General features: G+C 37.7%; 1 protein-coding gene across 1 annotated transcript in view; it reads right to left on the reverse strand.

Annotated features, from left to right (window-relative positions):
• The window catches only part of SVIL (supervillin), a 59,746-nt gene that overhangs the window by 21,033 nt on the left and 22,930 nt on the right, over positions 1–15,783 (reverse strand). Inside the window, exons 13-14 of the mRNA XM_066551858.1 lie at positions 14,808–15,027; positions 9,373–9,502 (exon numbers count right to left, since the gene is read on the reverse strand). Coding sequence (XP_066407955.1) covers positions 9,373–9,502; positions 14,808–15,027 — 350 coding nt within the window. The remainder of the gene's footprint in view (positions 1–9,372; positions 9,503–14,807; positions 15,028–15,783) is intronic.

Genomic DNA, 15,783 nt, shown 5'->3' on the forward strand with positions numbered 1-15,783 from the left:
GAAGTTATTGTTATTTTTTATTTTCTTAAAAATCAATCAGACTAAATAAATAAGTCATTTTATATAAAAACTATTGTGACTGCAGGGGACACTCTAATATAGAGACTTTGTAGCTTTCAGCATTTACCAGGATCAGCAGACATCAGCCAGAAGGACAAAGACAAGCCAAGAAAAGATTTGTACAAGGACTAGGGCTATGAGAGCCCCCCACTTCTTCCCTCTAGTTCCATCTATTTCTGCAGCCTTCTGCAGTAACACTTCCTCTCCATTTATCAGGAAAAAGAGCTGGACAGCCAGACAATAGGACTGCAAGCCATGATAATCAAGATTAAATACTCTGATTTTTCCCTAGAATTCCAAAATATTCAATAGAAATAACAACATACAAGTCTATTCAGTGTCATTTCCTCATCTGTCAAAGCCTTTGAATGCTTTAAAGAAAAACACTGAAGAAGTTTCTTTCATTTCTTCCAGTCTCTACCCATTGTCAGCACAGCCACCTCTGGGATGAAAAGTTGGTAGAAAATACCACAACAACATATTAAAGGAGACCTGGGCAGGAAATTAATAAATACCACAATGAAGCCACAAGTAAAATTTGATACACAAAACAAATATTACAAACTATATAAATTTGATACACAAAACAAATATATTACAAACTTAGTAAGGATGCTGACTTCCATTACAATGTGAGGGAAGTGAGGGAGGGGCAGAAAGAAAATCATGTGGATTTGGGTTTGGGTTTTTAACCTTAGAGGAGTCTTAATTTTGGATTTTGTCTCCAGCAAATACCTGGATCTTCAGAGTCTACAGAGCTACTGAAAATTCTGAAGATGCAGACCTAGAAAGTATGTGTGTTAATCACTACACACATGAATTGCCAGAAAGAGTGTCAGTCATTCTGGAGCTGTGTCAAAGGATAAAAGAAAACAGCTGTCAGACAGGAGAAACAGACTTTTTTTTTCTTTCTTTCTTTTTTTTTTTTTTTGAATGGAAGAATTCAAGCTGTTCCATTGGGTAAAACATCTTTAGAGTTCCTAACCAAAAAAAAAAATAATATCAGACTGGGTACATATGTTACACAATTTGGAGAAATTCCATACTAGATCTCTTCCTAATGCATGAGGACTCCTACCTTAATCTATCAATGAACAAATGAACTTAAAAAATATAAACTAAATAGACACCCAGAAATTCTCACTCAACTTAATTTGCCTTAAATGTTTGGCTGAAAACCAGAAGTATATGCCATAATTAAAGAAATAATAATTTTATATAGCTAGAAAGCTAATATGAGCTTTGCAATATGCAACTGTCAAAGGAAATTTCAGAAAAACTCCACCTGCTAGTTGGGAAAAGTTTAGAAAGCTTTCAGAATTGCCACATGGAGCATTTGTGGAGGAATTAACTGGTCAAAACAGATTCTAATTGGGAGAACATATGTTAAGAAAGCTAAAACTCAAGAAGCTTCTAAGTCCAAATTTTATTTCTAAGTTTAAAAACCCAAATTATGATATGAAAGAAGAACCTCAAATTTGCAACTGTAAAAAAGTAAAATCAAAAATTAGTATATCAAGAATAAATAAAAATAACATATAAAAACTTAGGAATAAAACAGCTCCAATGCAATTTTTTTCATTAAAAAAGTGGTTACTTTCATGAAATATTCTAATTTATTGTGTAAAATAGATGGATGTGTTCATTGATACCTTAGACAAAAAAAAAAGGAAAAGGAGATGCCCCAAAACACAAGAACAAATTTCAAAAAAGAAGCCTTTGAAAATGGGAAAATAATTAGGATAAAAGCTCAGATGTGGACAGTATTTAGAAGTAAAACTAAAGCATGTAGATCAGGTCACACAAGCTCTTGGTTCTTCCAGACACTCATGGAAAGGCTGCTGCAGAGACAATCAATGAAGAATCAAATCACCAGCATGTAATTAAAGCCATTCCACATGGCATTATGGAAAACAGGTTTAATCAAAAGGGTAAGTTTGATGAGCTCAAGTGTGATTAAATGTATTAACACTGTTACCTCTGATTTCTTTAATATATTTGAGTTAATCACAGATGACATTCCGGGCCAGGTTTTTCTGAGCAATATAAAAATACCAGAGCAGCTTACAGGCTGTAAACTGGTTAACTGACCAAACAGGGAAGAGCCATGCAGTGATCTGATTCATCCCAAATTTGATCAAAATGTTTTCATGAACATGGAAAACAAAGGATGCAGTCTCAACCCCTGAGAAGACCCTCATGATGACACCAACATAGAGAAGAATGATGAAGATAAAGAAGAGATAATCACATAGATGGTTGAAAAATAAAAAGGATATTAGAAAAGTCTGGTAAACCAGGCTTTTAAGAGAAATGTTAATTAAAAAAAAAAAAAAAACAAACAACCCAACCCTGCCAATTAGGAAGACAGAAAAAGAAGAGAGACAGAAACTCTCATGGAAGTTTTTGTAACTCTTGCTGTGTTAAATGCAAGAATTTTTAACAACTTTCTCATGGAAAGTTTGGAACAGATAATCTGTACTGGAATAGCTCATCCATTTCCAGACTCCATGCTTCTACCCAGGGTGCTGACAATTTTGAAAGGTTTGAAATATTTTTTTGTAATTAACATTATATTATATCAGATAAGTATGTATTTTCACTGAAGAAAGGGTTAAGAGTTACATTTAACACAGCAAGAATAATAACATATGAAGAATTACTTATTATTGCCAAGAATTTTCTGTAGGCTGACAGTTTAGAATTAAGACTGCATGTTTTTCTAAAAGATCCTGTTTTTAGTCTGGGAAGGATTTACAGACTCAATGCAAGAACAGTTAGAAACAGGGATTACTTTCTCCCACAGCTTGGCTAGGTTGGATGATGATATTGGTCTTTTCTAGCACATTTCTTGAGGGTATGGCAGGCACTCCCTGTTTATGCTAAGGAAGGGGCCACATCTAGGCAATGCTGCAATTTTGCAGTCCAAGCAAGGTCCCCTTTAGGTCACAAGAACTGAGAAAGAGCGGTCTGTTAGCATGCTGGTGTGCTGTTCAGTTTTGTTGTTTTTGTTGGTTGTTTTTTAATACAAGAAATAAGATAATTCATGTTTTTCTATGTAGAAGATCAAGGCTGTCCCTACCTGGGGGAGTCCAAACCAAGAATGACCACAAAAAACCATCTGTTTTTCAAAAGGGGGTTCTATTAAAACAAATACTATAAAATACATAAAAGAAGGATTAGAAAAGTATCTATTTGTTTTTTAATACAATTAACTTCTCTAGTGTAAGCTCCTAAGACAAAAAAGCATAAGGAGAATCCAACAGTTGTACAAGTATGGCAAAAAGTCTCTGTGTTGTTTTGCTCTGCAACTTTGTAAGGGCCTTCATGTAAGACAACGTGGAGGGAAAACTCCAGTGCAAATTTATGCCTTTCTGTTCAGAACTCCTTTGAGGAAAACAGAACACACTCAACCCATGTTTGGTGCAAATAACAAAGTGATTAACTGTGCCAGAAAAAAAACCCCAAACAAATCTGCATGTACCTTGACACTGTGCTAGAATGAAGCAGCTTGCTGAGAGAGAAGGATGTAGCTCACCAGAGTCAATGGAAAGATGAACACTATTTTTGCTGTTTTCCTTTTAAGGCAGGTGGAATGAACAGCTCCTTAAAAGGCCTCCTGTCATTACTGGAGGGTTATTATTAAGTTAGAATATATTGTTCACTTCTAGATACATAAAGCTGGTGAACTCTGTCACAACCAAAGTAAATAAGCTATATTAAATCCACAGCTTATGGGAAAGAGGTAGCACTAACAAATTTCAAAATAGTCTAAAATTTAATGTTTAATTAAAAAAACTCACAGTAAAAGATCATATTCCAAACCAGCTATGAAAGTGAATGTGGAAATGGTAAATACGAGTCGCCTAAATGTTTGTAATATATCCAGTAGCCTCTTCTGTATTCATCATCCCAGCCCAGCAGTAACTGCTCTTTAATTCACTGCCATAACCCATGCTGGTCAGAAAGCTCCCTGCATGCAGCACAGACTGTGGGAATGAAGAACCCAATGGACTCCTTGTAGCACAGGAACCACAAGCGCGAGCTGGGAGCAAGGGAGAAGGAAGTCTAATATAGCAGAATATGATTTACATAGATCTATTGAGACCTTCCAGTGAGCTCTCCTTTTTTTCTTGTGGTTTTTTGCAGCTTGTTTCTTTGCCCATTTCTGCCTTTGCATTTTTTACCTCTGATCACATGAACCAGGTATATTTGCTCAGATCAAGGTCTAGTACTCTACTGCTCAAAGAGAACTTTGTTATGTTGCTCTGGGTGTAGGAAGTTTACATTTCTCATTATCTATTAATTCTTCAAATTGTCTGTTATGGAATTGCAGAGATACAGACATGGTGTTGAAGAACACTTCACAAGGAAGCTTCTCTAATATTTACTGGAGCAGCAGCAGAACTCTGTTCCCAGGCAAACACAAATTAGGAATGTGCATCATCAATCCAAGTGTAATTTTCTGTCTCACTCCTCCCTCCAAAAATGAAACATAAATTTTATACAGCATTTCACCTTCCATCTCCAAGGGTGACGGTCATCAGAAATCAGAGAGCTTGATTCTTTCAAACTAGTACTACAGACCTTAAAGGAAGAAAGAGAGAGAAGCAGGAAGATGGGATAGTCAGAGAATAGAATAGATGATGTGCCAAGACAAAGGGAGAGGGACTAGGGAAAAGCACTATGGGAAAGTCACCTCTCAACAAAAGCAGTTTTTTTACAGTCAGTAAGTTAGATGATGTTATGTCTCACATTGGACATGCACATTACTTACAGGGAGATCAGGGTACACAGCAAAATTCTACAATAAATGCTGTGTAGTTCCATACTACTCCTTTTTTAGCAACTTACAAGTTTTCAGTATTATAATGAATGCAATAATGTTTTCTTCCTTTACTTTCTCACCAATACAGTCTTAAAACAGATACAGAACTTTCAGAAAAGCAACCATAACAGAAATAGTAGCACAAGGTATATTGGAGAAGAGTACACAGGATAGTGGCATAACATTATGTTCCTTTAAAGCTACATTTACTGAGCTGGTTAATCAGTTAAGAGGATTATTAATTTTGTATGTTAAAAAACACTGGTAAAATGTCCTTACTTGAAATTCTTGAACATTTGAATTGTGCAGACTTTTGCTCACCTGATTAATAGGTAGAAAAGGATGAAATTTATGGAGAGCAGGTATAACAGGAGAGTAAGTAGAAGCATATACAGGTTCCTATGACAAGGATAGAAGCAGAGCAAAGGAATTAGAAAAGAACTGGACTACCAGAAATGGAAATGGGGGAGAAGTAACTCCTCTTTCCCTTATTTCTTACTAAGTTTTTGATCTAGAAATGTTTTCACTGTTGGAAAGCAGAGATCAAAAATGCTGTCATAATGCAACAGCATGCTTACCAAAGCCATTTCATGCAGGAATTATCCAAGTTAGTAACAATATCACTACAACCCAACACAGAACAAAACAGCACAGCTGGAAGACACACTTTTTGTATGCTGATAATTTTTATATGTCTCTGTTTTCATGCACCATTAAATTGATGAACCATGTCAACCACAATGTGAATAATTCTGCTGCAAGTTTAATCAGACCCTGCTAAACAGCAAATCATCTATTCTCTGGATGAAAGGAAAGAATTCTTGCTGAAACTGGGAGACTCAAAAGCCATCTGGAAGGATTTGCTAAGCCCAGGGTACTCAGTGAAGGTGAGTTCACCATTCCAAACACAGCCTACAAATAAACCCTGCCCCAGAGCTGGGCTTACCCAAAGCTGATTAGACATGGCTTTATCAGCTTTAATTCTTCTCCCTTTCTGTAGGTTAAAGCAAATGGGGAACATGGCACAGTGGATGGATAAATGCAGCTTATTAGAGTGGCTCAAAATGCAGCCCAATAATGAGTTTCAGCTTTAATGAGAATGTGTTACAAGCACTTGGTGGATGCCATATATGAACTGGATAAAACTCTTACCACAGCAAAAACCTAATATTTTAGTGTCTAAAAGTCACTTTTCAAGGGCTTACCCTCTCTTAGATTTTTACACACTTCATCTCTGAGTAATTTTGAAATGACTGCTCAGCCCTAGCCTTTAACACCAGTGCTGAGCTGCAATTTAAACATAATGTAAGAATTAAGTGTTTCAAATGTCAGTCACTGCTTAAATGCAACTGCAATGCAGCTGGTAATCAAATTAATCAGAGACTCTGTTAAAAATGGTTCACTATAAACCAGAAATTGTTATTCCAGTAAATCTTCCTATTTTGATATTATGGAAAGATTTTGAAATTAATTAATTTTTCTACTCATGAAGAAATCCAACAAACTGCAAGTGTTCCATCCAGCCTAAGATGATGAAAACAAAGATACTAAATCCAAAATATTTTTCCTAAATAAAAGAGATTTTTTTCCAGTAAGACATTCATCCAGCAAGACAGTTGTTTCCCTGATGTTAGAGCTATTCTTTGAATTGTCCAAATATGTTTTACCATATATGTAAATAATTTAAGAAGTCTCACAGCTTCCAAAAATTTTTCCTCCTGTGTGCAGCAATCGTCAAAACAGATGCTGGACCTCCAAGTAAATCTCAGCTTCCCCCCTCATCTGTATCTGCTTGTGTCAATTCCTTCGTCTCTCTTTTTTTTTTCCTGTTTGAGGTTGCTCTGTCAGCTTTTCCATGAATTTTATGGTGTTTTTCTACAGTTTAGTCTACATACAAATGACTGTAATACATTTGGATAAATATTTCACCATGTAGACACCACAAAGAAGCATTCTGACTAGAAATGATCGAACAGCACTATTTAATGTAGCTATTTTGTTAAGAGTATGAATCTTTCCACTTTTGTTTGTATCTAAATGTACTAAATGTACTCTAATAACTTCTAATTTCTGCAGCTATGCTTCAATAATCAAATCTCCAGAATAATTTAGGTAACCTTTTAAAAGAGAGACACACAAAAAAACCCCTAAAAAGGTGCCTGACTACATTAATAGGAGCACCATACTGCAACTAAAAACAAACATCAGGCATTGTTTTGAAGCAGCAGGGCATGACAGAAGTTTACACACCCTTGCTGGTTATGCTATGGTGCTGATGACTGACATCTTGTTGATGACTGCCATGTGTGGAAATTGTCTAACTAGCTCAAAGTTCAGTTATCACTACAATTCCTGCATTTTTACTGTAATCCAGCAACAGAAAACACTTAAGATTCTCAAGTACAGCAGAGTCTCAAAATTCTACAAATAGACTTCAATAGCACAGTGCTTCATGGTCCTCAAAGGATAACAGCCACCACACTGATTGCTTATCAAAACCAGTACTTCTAGATTTAAGGGCAACTGACATGGTGTCTTGTAAGTAGAGTACCCTCAGTAAGAGTTTACATATTTTTCATGTATCACATGAGAATCAGCATCCCAAACATCACTATAGTTCATGGAATTGTGTATCTTACACACCCAAGTTTTCATCCATAGGCAGACATGAAAATCCTTTGATTTAGGCTCTAAATAGCCAAGAGCTAACATGAACTATCAGAGTGGGTGACCCCAGTGTCACAGAAACTTCCCCTGCTAGCACTGTCACTTCAAAGCTTGTATCCCTCCAGCACTTCATGCTCCCTTACTTGCTTTAAACGCCTGACTGTGCTTGCTGCACATGGTAACACAGCAGGGAGGGTATGGGTGCTGAGAGGTGCGGAGAGAGAACAAAGGGTTTGTCTCTGCCTAAATCTTGGCAGCTGTTTAAAGCTTTTTCTCAACCCCACTGTCTTTAGCTGGAGTACATTTGTTATCTGATCTCAACAGTTGTAATTTTGGAGACTAGCTTGTTAAAAATGTGACCACAATTTTGCTTTCCTCCCTGGAATTATTTTTGCTTTAGGACGTCTTTCAAACTAGCAGCTGGATTTTTGAACAAGTCCACAGGGCAAAACCAAAACAAACCCCATAAACCAAACTGCCAAAATCAGCTTTATTCTTTTCTGTCCAGTTAACATGACTGATGACTTACATGTTCAGGCACAGATTTATCCTCAATAATGATAAACTGTGTCCTTACTTGTAATGCACTGATGGAACAGGAGACTTTTTGTTACTGTTTGCCTATACTATTTAGTAGAAGTAAACAACTAAATAATTGGATCCAAAGATTACCATCCCCACTAGCAAATTTTGTAACACAAATTTTATTTTCACCTGTCCTCTGTGAAGTACTCCTACAGAAATTAAAGGCTTTTGAGACAGCCTATTTCATCTGACTGAGAAGGGAAACAAGTCTCCATTGGTCCTGTACTTTGAGCCAGGGGACATTCCATTTTGAAGCAAATCTCCCAGTCATCCTCACTTTCTGCACTTTGGCTCACACTGTAGACTGCACAGACTTTTGCATGAAACCAAGCCCTGAAGTGCACTCCAAGATCCTCTTGTAGCACTACTGCTGCTAAAGACAGTCAGGACACAGGTCCAACCTAAATTTAGTCTGAAACAAAATTTCACTGAACAAAAACAAGCAAGTATGGCACAGGTAGCACATCCTCAGGGGTAATTATTATTACCTCTGTATTGAGGTAATTTTATATATATATATATAGATATAAGATCTGCTCTTGCTAGGCAACCTAATTTACTCATGTATAGACATAATCAGAGTGTGCTAACAATATGGATCTCCCTTTCCTCCACACCTTTCAACCCATCTCCCTCTCCATTCACTACCTGTTGTAAGACAGATAAAATCTTGGTCCTGCCACTTCTGCTATTCACAAAGATCATGCAAGATAACCAAAAGCCAAATGGCTCATGAATGCTCTAGTACCTGCATTACCTCAGTAGCTCTAGGATCCAAAATTACCAGTTAAAAACCCAGTGTATGCACAGAGATAACACAGTGTTAAGAATGTGACATTTTTACAAACTCACTCATACATAAGAAAACATCAGAACTAAGTATTAAGGCAATTTCAGTGTGGGGGCGTGGAAGGGGAGAGGGAAGAGGGGCAGGAGAAAGGGCTTAAATCATTATACCTGTACATGCTGCAGAAGCCTTACAGACCCACTTACTAGTTCATTATCTTCTGATGTGAAGACACTGTAAGCACTATTACACATCCCAGGGCAGTGGAGACCTCCTCATTAAATAATCCCTCACACTGGGAGAATTGGTTTTTAAACAAGCCTGACAACAAGAGGAGCAGCAGGAGCTAGCAGCTAATATTAGGCATGCCTGTCTACTTGGATGCATCTTCAAAAAGCAAAAGCATTTCAAGCAAGATGTTTTTCCCAGATAGGGACAGAGTTACCTTCTTCAACAGCTGCTCAACCTCTTGCATCTGCGCACTGCGATCAGCGACGGCCACTTTTGCATACTCCTGCTTTTTGCTGAGCCTGCTCTTCCAATCCTCTTCACCACTCTTCTTCAGCAATGCCAACCTACAAGGAAAAGCATGCCAACAGGCAGCTTTAAACACTGTCCTTCCCATTATCCTCAAAAGATAACCTCATTGTTTCACTAATGCTGCATTCAAGATAATCTGAAATTAGGTTTTCTAGTATTAACTAAGTTATTTACATTTTATACACATATACAAAGCTCACAAACAAACACCAAGCCTTATACTGTACATGTTGAATGGCAATCATCTGTCAAAACACAGACATCCAGACCTGACACAGAAACTCCAGTTAATTTGTATCATCAGTGGAAATTGCCAATACAGTCAAGGGAGACCAAGGTACAACACAGATCCTCCTAAAGTAGGTGTATGAAAAGGTCAGATTAATAACTGCTATTTTCCCTCCACTCTGTCACTAAGGCACAGCAAGTGAGTAGCTTGGCTATGGATACTTATCCTGTAGATGTCCAAAGTTAAGAATATGTATCCTACCTTTGGTCTTCATTGTACTCATTAAAAAATGCTCTTAAAATTATTTTCTTTAAACCCCAAGAAGAAAGAGGTCTGTTCAGCAGGCACACACCAATTAGGTCTCATCAGGTACATCAAAGGACAACTCTGCAGTTCTGCTTTCACTCCAACTCCAGGGGCTGAGGTTACTTGTCAGACTCCCTGGGATCACTTTGTATTCCCTTGCTTAGTCCAGGCATTGCTGTGACACAAATCAGCAGCACCAATGCACTAATAACCTGGTGCTAACTACCCTGCAGCTGTGAAATCTATCAGCAACATTCAACTTGTTTAAAGGAGGTCTTATATTTAAAATGTGGATTACCATTAATCTCAGTAAGTGGGATCTTTTCACAGTGCTGTTTCCTAACTTTGAGCAAAATTCTGAATATAGTACAAAGTGCTGACTGGCTGCAGTGGGGACAACATGTAGATTAGTTTTGCTAGAATTCTATTTGTCCATACAAACCCCGAGGTTACTACTTTTGGGGACAGGGCAAGTCAGTAAGGAATATGAGGTCTATACAGGCATGATGATCTTCAGTTTACCTTCCTCAGAAATCAACATTTATATGAGTCTTCTACCCTTCAGAAATCATTCTTAGTAATCCATAAAATGTGTATCTGCAGCACTTTTGCAAACAGTTGCATTGATCGACTAAATATTTTTTTAGTTTAGTTAAGTCTTATGACATACTGCTCTCAAATCTACAGCATTTCAGTAAGAATTATACAAAACCTTTAACCCTATTAATTGAACAGGTTGAGTAGTTAAAACCTATTCTGACCACAAAGTATGAAAATTCTTTTTCAGAGATGTGATTACTGTTATCCTCACAGCAAATCTTGTCTGGAAACACTGAGGAGAAGGAAAGGGTAGAACCAAAGAGGTCTAGAAGCCAGAAGTCAAGTTTCAGGCAGCTGCCTCCTGCAAAAATCCAGGGGGTTCAGCCATGCTACTGACCTATTTGGGGATGATCAATTGGGCCTAAGACAGTCACTTGAGAAAAACTAAGAATGCAGAAAACAGTAAATCTACAGAAAACAATGGCAGTAAGAATGTTAGTATTCAAGAAAGCAGTTATTTCCTCTCTTCCTGCCCAGGCAGGCAGTGCTGGCAGGCTTCACAGTGTCTGGTTGCTTCATACCTCACAGCACGGGATGAGTAGGGGTGAGAAGGACTCACAATAAGGAGCTGAGGTCATGGTCATGGTTTGCAGAAAGGACACAAGATTTCACTGCCCAGAACTAATCTTCTGGAGTGCATCCATGCATGTGTAAAACTGTGGAGGAGACCAAGATGGGACTGAATTGCCACCATGCAATGAGTTATCTTCAGTAGCTATGTTCTCTCAAGTCAGTTTTGCTTAGAAATGATCTGTGATAATTGAAGCTGGAAGGCATATTGGTCAGCTTTGGTCTAAGCTGGGTTTGTTTTTAAAAATGTTTTTAAAAATCTAGTCAGCATAGCAGGCAGGGGAAAAAAGTGGGTTTTTTTGTTTCTTGGTTTTTGGGCTTTTTTAAGCTAACATTACCACAGGGTATTTACTCTAGACCTTTGACCCAAGCAGCCTGCTTGATCAGGGAGAGAAAAAATCTGTAATTCTAAGAATACTTCTGTGTCTTCGGAGATTTTGTTTTCTTCTCTGCCATAAGGATGGTTTCATAGCAGCCCTCCATGCTTCACTGGTATATGTAATGAAACAACTGACTCCTACAAGTGAGAACACACATTTGCCTGTTTTGAGCAATGAAATCACCACTTAGAAGAAACATGTATGCTCTGTATGCCAATAGAACCTTCACTGCTGTGTAAAACCTAAAGCCACGCATTTCTTTTGAACAATGGAAGTGGCAGTAAAGTCAGAGTGCCCTGACTCAGCAACAGCTGAATGGAGGACACCCTTTTGGATGAATAAAGATGCAAGAACTACTGAATTGGTTCCTAAAAGTAAGCCCACAAGGTCAGAAGTAGAGAGCAGCTGATTCTTTGGCAAGTCTTAGAAAATAAAGCAAATATTAGCTCTAACCCTTAGATTTGTTTAAGCCCTGCTGCTTACTAGTTTCATTGAATACCTCTAGTTTTCCAGTTTTTATAAATAATGAATAATCATTCATTAGTCACTTTCACAGTGTAGACACACTACTTTTTCCTCCAAAAGTTCCTTTTCCAATATGAAGAAAATAAGTTCTACTCTTTTTTTGAAAGAAAAAGCTTTTAGTGTGTCTGCCCATCTTTGACAGCTTGCGCTGCATCCTTCTTTCACCTGCTACTGAGATAGACTGTGTGACATCAAGACAGAATGATTCTCATCCCAGAGGTGTCAGGGTGGCCTCAAGGCAAAAGCTTTCAGAGCTGAAGGCAAAATGCTGGATAGTAAATACTGAAGGAAAACAGAAATGAGATCTGAACAATGGTTTTGCCTAAACAAAGAGAGTTGCATGAAAGGCCTTGGCAAAAATCCTGGCAAAAAATGTCCAAAATGACACATCTTTCTTCTGTGGCAATATTTTAGTATCTTAGTTGCTAGTTGTCTCATTGAGCTAGAAGAAACTGGACATAGGCTTGGTTTTCACATGTTCTCCCTTGGCTGCACTTGACCAGTTCTGTTTGGATAAGTCATAAATCCTGGAGAGCAATATGAGATATATAACTACAGAAAGGAAGTTGACTGTTAAAAGAGTGCATAAATTCTGTATAGTGGGAACCAGACTATGTAAGAAAGTATTGCTCAGGCATCCATACATCAAAAAAGGTTGAAAACTAAGTTTAGGCTAGATTTTTCCTGAGAAAGTGAGAATGTTGGTAAGAGGTTCACCAGAAGTTAATTAGATGTAGCTTTCTAAAATGGTGATCATGGCATGCAGCTGACTTCTACAGTGGAGCTGACAGGATGGCCTTTGGTCTCAATAAATGCACAGAGACAGGAGAAGAGAGTATAGGTGTCTTTCCTCATTAAAAAATAATGATTTTCATTCTTCTATATAATATAGGCAATTCTGAAAATGCCAGCCATACATTCACTCTAGGAGGATAGTATTAGTTTAGTGAAGCAAGTCTTTGTGGAAAATCACTTTCATCCAGACCAGCATTCATGCATCCTGCCCAAATACTATTTCATGTGTGGAAAAGTTGTTCTTCCATAAGGTGAAAGAATGTCTGACACAGCCAGAAAAATACACTGGATGGGAAGATGAAGTTAGTGAATGTAAAAGGAAAAAGAAATCCAAGTGTAATAGTCAATCTTTAGCAGAAATGTTCTTTGATGTTTATGAATACTTGTCATGAACTGCAGCCAAGCAAAAGAAACTTAGTGGTTGTAGTCTTTTAATTCTGGGACAAGAAGTAGACTACTGTGGTATTTTGGAAGGCTGAAACATTTTGATAGGAGCTCAGTCATTTACAGATGTTTGTGGAATCAGGGTATACAAACTCCTGACAAGACAGCAGGTATTTCCTTTTGGCAGCTCTGGGACTGAGTACACAGTCTTGGAGTCCTAACAAAAGTGGTTCCTGATTGTGTGACTGACAGGCTTCAGTTCCTCAAGAGATCAACTCAGCTGAGGCATTGAAGTTAGGACTGGAACAGCTACTAAAACTTGGATCTTCCCTCCAACCTCCTTCTCTCCACCAGGATCAGGGATGGTAGATCATTTACCACCTATAAACCACAAGTTATTCATCTTAAACCTCATCTGCCAAGACAATTGACATATTTACACGAGGGGACAGGGAAGGGGGATGAAAGCTGCTTTAAACAAAACAACAGTAAACTGAAAATGTAAGTACAGCCTTCAGAAAGGGCATTAAGAGTGCACAGCTGCTATAGCTGCCTCTGCACCCCCTTGTGTAAAGTGGTTGACAGGGAGTGGGGATGCTTGTAAATGAAAACGACTCACATACCTCCTAGAAACACATGAATTTGAGAAGCAAACTTTGGAATTACATTTAAAAGAAAAAAAAAAGGTTCAGAATGCCTAATATCACACTCCCCTCATTAAGCTGAGGGAATACTTTTACACAGTGAACGTTTAATCAGGCAGTTATTTTCATTAACTGGTTCTGCTTTCATGCAGAAAAACTGAGGCAAAGATAGGCTAAATAGTCATAATTCACTCACTGGGCTGCTACCAATTTGTGACTGAGTTTATACTCTTAAAGTTTTAACTAAGTTAGGAAAACTTTTACAAGTACTACAGCAGCTATTGGCACTTCAATCCTGAACTCCCACTCTGCACAAGTGCCAGACTTCACATTTTGCTTCAGATCAGAATGAACTTGGGTTGGAAAAAGTATTTCTAGTACTCCTATAAACCTGTCCAACTTACTATCCTTTTAAAATCCCTACAGTAAGTTCCTAGAAATCAAAATGGCTACCAGGTACTTCTGGAGTAGTGAGGCAATATCCCTCTAATCACCTTATTTAAGGGACTCCTGCAGACCAAGAAGAAATGGTTATTAAAATAAACCAGAATCACATTATACCTGTTGTATAACTGAAAGCAGAACCTGGAGAAGTATATTGAGTATATAAGTGTAATTAGAACATGTATATTTTACAACTTTAATTTTCTGAAATACTCATTGATTATTCAGGTGGCTCTTTCAAAATCAGGTTATTATGTTCTCTTGAATGGTAATTCTCATTCACCATCATCTGCTTTATAAGCATGTCAGGCAGATTAGCTGCATGTTTCTGCTGTTAGTAATAATAAAGCCTAGTAATCACTACTTAGCTTTTTTAGAAACAGTTTTAAATCTTTCTATACCATCATCAATATAATAACTATATTTATAGGGATCATTAAAAAAGAAAGAGAAATTTAAGTACCTTTCCTTAATTGACATAGTTTTGCTGGCATTATCGAGGACATCCTCAGCTGTTTGTGCTTTGCTCTCTCCCATGGAAAACATCTCACAGGAATTCTTATAAAATTTGCCTTCCAATTGTTCAGAGAGCTCCTGCAGTCTACAGGATGCTGCAGCTGCTGTTTGTGAAACTGTCCTCATGGCTGATGTGCTGGTGAGTTCAGAAGAAGGTTCAGCGTGGTCTGCCCATTCAAAAGAGAAGAGCTGAATTAGTTCTATTTTTAAAGACACTTTACATTACTAACACTGAAGAAGCAAATCTGTATTTTAAACATTCACATCACATACTATTCTAACAGGGAGAAACTTCTGGCTGAGCCAGAGCACAAAGATTAATTGTGCAGCATTACTTGCTGCCATTTGTGACTGATGCTCACAAGAAGCCACAGAACATCATGTGCAATACACAATTCTGAACTTCACATGGGTGAGGCAAAAACTGCTGCTCCCCTCATCACACCAACGGGAAAAGTAACAGATGAAAGTGACAGGGAACAAAGAGCAGGGGAAGAGAAGCAGACAAAATTGAAACAAGAAAATTAACTATTTGGTAAAGCAGTTTAATGCTTGAGTAGCATACTAGGACATTTAATAGCTTAAGAGAGGTATTATTTTCTAGGAGGGTGTTGGGGGCTTGTTTGGGTCTGTTTTTTCAAGCAGCAATTAAACCACAGGAAAAAACTGCCTTGAAGAAAGATAAATGCACTATTACAGTTATCCTTAAAGAAATATAAGTGATCTTCATTTTTCTTTTTGAAATGTTACAAGCACAACACCCCTCTGATATATGGCTGCTCCTATTATATCCCAGTCTCCATCTCCCCTGCAGTCATCAAAGGCTAATTGGACAGAATGGATACTGCTTTAGAGGAATACAGGCAGAACTGTACCTTCCTCTCTATGCCTGTGTGAAGACCATTAAATTCAAAATACATTAA

Source organism: Molothrus aeneus, chromosome 1, assembly GCF_037042795.1.
Source record: "Molothrus aeneus isolate 106 chromosome 1, BPBGC_Maene_1.0, whole genome shotgun sequence".
NCBI lineage: Eukaryota > Metazoa > Chordata > Aves > Passeriformes > Icteridae > Molothrus > Molothrus aeneus.